This window comes from Ammodytes marinus, assembly GCF_949987685.1.
Source record: "Ammodytes marinus genome assembly, chromosome: 8".
Classification (NCBI taxonomy): domain Eukaryota; kingdom Metazoa; phylum Chordata; class Actinopteri; order Uranoscopiformes; family Ammodytidae; genus Ammodytes; species Ammodytes marinus.
In genome coordinates, this window is record NC_137212.1 from 16,663,234 (window position 1) to 16,669,233 (window position 6,000).

The 6,000-nt window shown below is 41.4% G+C and overlaps 1 protein-coding gene across 1 annotated transcript; it reads right to left on the minus strand.

Moving 5' to 3' along the window:
* Positions 1 to 747: 747 nt before the first annotated feature.
* Positions 748 to 5,649, minus strand: prrg1 (proline rich Gla (G-carboxyglutamic acid) 1; the record flags this gene model as incomplete). Its single annotated transcript, XM_080032813.1, is given in 2 exon segments — positions 748 to 5,319; positions 5,322 to 5,649. Coding segments are annotated over 2 exon segments (501 nt in total), but the record flags the coding sequence as incomplete, so codon positions are not given.
* Between the last annotated feature and the right edge of the window lie 351 nt (positions 5,650 to 6,000).

Consider the following 6,000-nt stretch of genomic DNA (forward strand, 5'->3'; position numbering starts at 1 on the left):
AGTTCATCTGCGCAGCGGCTCACTCGCTGGCGAGATCACACGGTAAAACGCTGCTGTGATCGGACGAAGGCATTGTGTGTTTCTAAGGTGATTTAACGTCGAGCGTTTAACTTATGCTGCATATTTTGCACTGCATTGTTTTTTATCAATAGTTTGAAAAAATGGTCCCACACCGGAATCTTATATGTGAAGCTGACACTTCATGGAGAAGTGACACTGCTGCAGCGCGCTCACGACCAGACGTGAACTCACATACACGGTGAAATCTCCCATTAAAAAAACGGCATAACCCACTGATTTTCGGATTTCTATTCTATTTTTAAAGTCAACTTGAGCGCAAGTGGAAAACCGGTCATTCGGTCGACACATTCACATCCCTAATGCATATAGAGAAAGTAATAAAAACAGCCTACCACACCACAAAGAATGATCAGACCTTCATCTCTTATTATTTTTTTTATGTTTGAACATGACTTCTGCAGGTGAACTATTCATTAAACTGCCCAAATTCAAGAATAACAACAACCTTCAAACTACTGGACTTTAAAATACTGGCCGACTCTTTCAACATACTTTCAGTTGTAGGCTTCTAATTCAATATGTTTGCCTGGTTTTATATTATGTATATGAGCAATATCAACATTTCATATAATTAACTAAAAGAAAAATAACCAAATCTAAAGGGAATATCTATACTGTTACAGTATAGATATTCCCTTTAGATCTGGTTATCTTTCTTTATTTTTGTAATACAGGTATTATAATTATTGACACTAAATTATGAAGAAAAAAAAAGTGTGTGCAGGGCCAGTGAAAATATACAAGGGGCCAGTAAAACTCGGATCCACTGGCCCGGCGGGCCAGTAGGAAAAAAAAGTTATGTTGAACCCTGGTATGAGCATTTTTTTCCAGAGGATTACATTGACATCGTTACGGTGACATTGAAGAAGTCAGACCAGCCTGTCCTAGTTTCCAAAGAGCTCAACAGCTTTGAGTTTAAACACAAAGTGCCTTCATTTACTCACAACCTACTGTATAATAGTTACTCAAGTATCAATGCAGTCACTGCATTCCTATGCAGTAAAAAAAACAATCTCTGTAACTTACTTTCACACTGACTATACATAATCATATATACAGGTACATTACACATGCTTAACGTGAACTGTCCATCCATAGTAACGTTAAATACAGGATCTTTACCTGCTGATAACTTTTCCTGAAACTTCCATTACCATTATTTCTGATCTACATTCCTATGCAAGTCATCCCACAACTTCTGTTTTGTATGGTGTACCTGCAAACCTGTTTGAAGAATTCTGTGTACTTTTAGCATAAGTGGCACAGCAGAAGGGTCTATACAGACACGGTCATTTGCTTTAGGGGAAAGGTTAGGAAACATTTTCACAGTTAAAGCGGGCTTCAAGCAACCATCAATGGCCCAGAGGTGGACATGGGCCGGCGAGCACTATCCACCAACAAACAGTGCGGAGGCAGCACCGACCTCAGGTGTACACAACAAGCTGCATGCATCACCAAACTAAACGCAGTTGACACATACAAAACACATCAGCACTCCCTTTATAACCGAAGAGCCGTATCTTCAATTTAAACATTTTACATCTAAACATTCACAAATGCATACTGAAGTTGGACCGATGCAATTTGTTTGTAACTTGACTGTTTAAACCTGCACCAATCAATGTTTTTGGTATAAACAATGGATCAAATTAATGATTGTACTGTAGGAGAATCACAAGTAGTGCTGAACCCAGTGATAATTAACAACACACAACCTTGTGTTGACAATTTTTTTTGTTTCTTTAGCCCAATCATTTACCAAAAGGGTTGAGTCTTAAATCTCCCTTTAACGCCCAATATAAAAACCATGGGGAGCCTTTGGAGACATTTCATTTCAATTACTGTTTCTAGTAAACAAGCCCAGACAAGCCAGCCCGACAGTTGCAACGAGCTGAAGTGAATGAGTGAAGAGCAACAAAACCAGAGCTTGATTCTAATTGACTTAGGGGCACTTTACACAACAACACGAAACGGTGCATACGCGATAATATTTTCACGATTACACTATATCATTTACATGAAAACAGCAAACGCAAGCATGAAACCGCAGGTTTTTGAGATCACCTCCCAGGGAGGATTTTTTGGAAAACACAACGGTTTTGGTTTCTTGTAAACACCGAAACCATTTACCCTGGTAACGCTGACGTCACCGCTCCACTTCACGTATGCGTAGCAGGGTTTTTCCTGCATTCAAAAAATGTTGGCGCCCGCCAAAGGAATTTTAGCGCCCCCCAAAGGAAAATCCTCAGCGCCAAAGTGTTTTTTTTTTTTTATATATATAGATAAATAAATAAAAATCTACTTAAAACGGCTCCAAATGTGTTTCCATTTCCGCGCCATTCCAGTCATATTACTTGCAATCTCAGTTGTAAAAAAAGAAATCAGGTCGGGGATAATCGCTATTAAACTATCATTGTTCCGCTCGCCGGGGCATGCAGGCTTATAAATGCAGCAAACCCTTTCAGCCGTGAGCTCCGCTCGGCCCCTCCCTCACCTGATAGTTTCGCTAACGGCTAGTCCAGAGAGTACGAGGGAGATGTTGCGCATTGCCGGGTGTTTTGAAAAACTTCTAGATGACGAGAATAAAGGTAAAACTAATTGTGTTGTCTGAAAACACTTCAGACTCACAACAAACTAAAATAATGTGCAAGATTTGTCACGCGCGGACACGCGAGTAACATGACATACGCGACCAAGAGACAGAGAGAGAGAAAGAAAAGTGATATACGACCTGATCTGCACCTTTAAACATCCCGACCAATTTGTTTATTCACTTTAAGTCGAGTCATAGTGGTCTATGACCAAGCAATCAATGAATAAAAACACAGGAAGTTTAAAGCTCCTTAACTCCTGCCACCACAACTGTCAACACTACAATGCAACTGCCTATCCAGCCAGCTCCACGAGACATAAATAAATCATGCCCTTACATTCAATGCTAGCAAAAGACGTGCCCTATCAACACCATTTACAACTGGTTATTTTTATTTTTACATATTTTTATTAAATTATTAAAAATATGTTTCACTTATTTAGCCTATTTCTATTCTCCCTGTTTTCAGTTCAATTAGGCCTTTGTTTAAAGTCCAAAGTCATGGTGTTTTTAGAAAAAAACCTTGTTAAAAGTAAAATAAATGCATAATGTTCTTAAATCAATGATTAACTGTCTTTAATAATCGTGATAACACAATGTGATTACTCAAAATAATCATGATTATGATTTTTTCATAATTGAGCAGCCCTACCTTTAGATCAATTAGAAACAATTAAAGTATTAAACAGGTAGGCCTAGTCATTATTAGTATTTTGACTTCATATCTACAGGTTGTTTATTGTGATTTCATACGCGTCAGTGAGCTCCATGGTAACGCAGTGATTGACAGGCTGACTGAAATGCTCTTGAGCTGGACAGAAACTCCCCTCTCCCAACACCCCTCTTAAAATACACAAACCGTTTGCCTTTACTGTCGCGACCCCAAAAAAAGTCGGTCGCGTACTGACCCCCCAAAGGCCCATTCTGAGCCAAGAAAAACCCTGCGTAGTCTATAACATTTGCTGTCAAAATACCCACAGCGAGTTATAAAGTTAGAAGACAACATAACATGAAAGGTGTCTCCGCGGCACCATCACTGTGATCAGCGGAGAGTGTCGTGCAGGGCTCAAATATAACACTTGCCAATTTAGTCTAAGCGATTAGTAAGTTATTGAGACCACCCGCCACCTTTTCTGGGGAAAGATTTGTGCTCTGCCGGTTTTTCTAGCAAAATAAATGTGTGTAGCTTCTATATGCCAGGGACACGGCTCTCTCTACATTAAAAAACACTATCCATAGTTCAGCGCGCAGCGGTTAAGTTACTGCTTCACAGTAAAAGCATTTCACTGGCTAAACATTAGCATTTCACTGGACAAACGTGAGTCGACTTTTATTTTGAAGTACGCCTAACAGGAAAGTAGCCGCTCACAAAGCCCCTTCACTATCAGTATGTCTTCTGTTTTCACAAGTTCAATGCGGTGAAATAAGAGGACAGAAAGCTTGTAATTTACAATACTTGTAACCCCAAGCTTACACCAACCGCTTTAAGAACGTTAATGGCATTAATTTTCAGTTACAGTAAGGTTTTATGCATCAAATTGTACCGGAAGAGCTATCTACTAGGCTAAGTGTCACCGCTGACTATTGGCTTGGCATGCCTATACACTGCTACTACAGCGATTTCGTCCCGTTTCCTCTGAAAACATGTATACGAGTGAAGATGTCAGATAAATTGTGTCTGAACGGGGTTTTTAAAAAAACCAAAAACGGGAAAACTGTCACGTTTTCACCGTGTAAAGTGCCCCTAAGTGTAAATTAGAATCAAGTCAGCTGGTTGCTCATGTGTGCTGGATGGGTGAGAACATAATTGTTTGGCATAAGGTTAGCTAGAAGAAATGATAAGCATATTTTTTAGTTTGTTTTTTGATTATTTTTCTTTTAAAAACATGTTTAATTTGAAATTGTTGTTGAAACAGTTGTTGAAAAAGTAAATACTTATTGTTTGGCAATAAAGAGGACAATTTAAAGTTATAAATAGGTTGAAAATATCTGCTGTTGGCCACTACAGTCTTCGAAACTTGGCACTAACCTTCAATAAAGCATCGGTCCAATCCGATATACACTTCTAGAATAGTTGTCCTTCATTATGGCGAACAGAAACCTTTTTTTTCTCTTTACGCCATATGTATCATTTGTTATGCTTGCAGAGTTAAGTCGTTTGCTACAGTGTGACAGCATAGATGTGACACCAGGAACATCAGCAGAGAGGTGTTGGTTGGTTTTGGTATTGCAACATATCATTTGCTCCATACTGTTATCACTTCACCTCATCCGACGAAAGGTTAGTGCAAATGTCAACAGCGCTGGCCCAGGCAAAGATTGCATTAGTCCATTGACCAGACAGTTAATAGTGTTTCTCTGGGTGCGTTGAATGGGGAAGGCTGGTGTTACCACAGCAGTGGCACTGCTTAATGATAAGATGGTCTTTAGTGTAGGTTAGGGCTTTTGTTGGGGTGGTAGTGAGAGGCCGGTCTACTTCCCATGGCCGCCGTGGCCGCCGTTGACACCAGCAGAGTTGGAGTTGACTATATCCTCATATTGTGGAGGAGGCTCCGTCTCTATTTGGACATCTGTATGGCCCACAGCCTCCTCATAAGATGGTGGCGGGTCTCCAGCGCTTCCTCCCCCCCCTCCCCCCCCCCCCCCCCTGATGTGAGCTCTGAGCCTCGATACGCTGGGCTGCTGTGGACGCTGACTTCTGATTGCTCACCATGGGGGTAATCCCGCCCCCAATGGTCCATGGAGACCACTGAGAGGACGTGGTCGTGATGCGAGTGTCCCAGGCTGGGGCTGCGCTCTGAGCGCTTGCGGGAGTGGCAGCGCCACACGGTGATACCGACGGTGGCAATGACGACCACGACCAGCAACAATGGCACGATCAAGTAGAGAGAGTGGACTCCGCCCACCACCGTCTCCAGCCCTCCAGATGGACTGCTCTCCCGCACATATTCCTCCCAGAACCGTCTCTGCAGCCAAAAAAATTTGAAAATCAATGCAAGATTGTACAGTTACAGTGTCAACATGGCATTGCAAGATTATTTCACAAACACAGAGTCACAGGACACGCAGCGTCAACGGTACAGATACTTATTTTTCTGGATTACTGTGACACAATGGCAATAGCTTTAGACAATAGCACACTAACAAAAAGCGACCACATGATTGTGTACGTCCATCTGCATGATTTTGCTCTCTGGCCTCTTACAATAGTTTGACAAATACGCCTCCCTCTCTAGCATTCACTCGGCTGTTCTTCCTGCTGATAATCATCACTTCCTGAAAAAACATCCACATTCCACAGGCTGCCACTCTTGGCGTTGGATTTC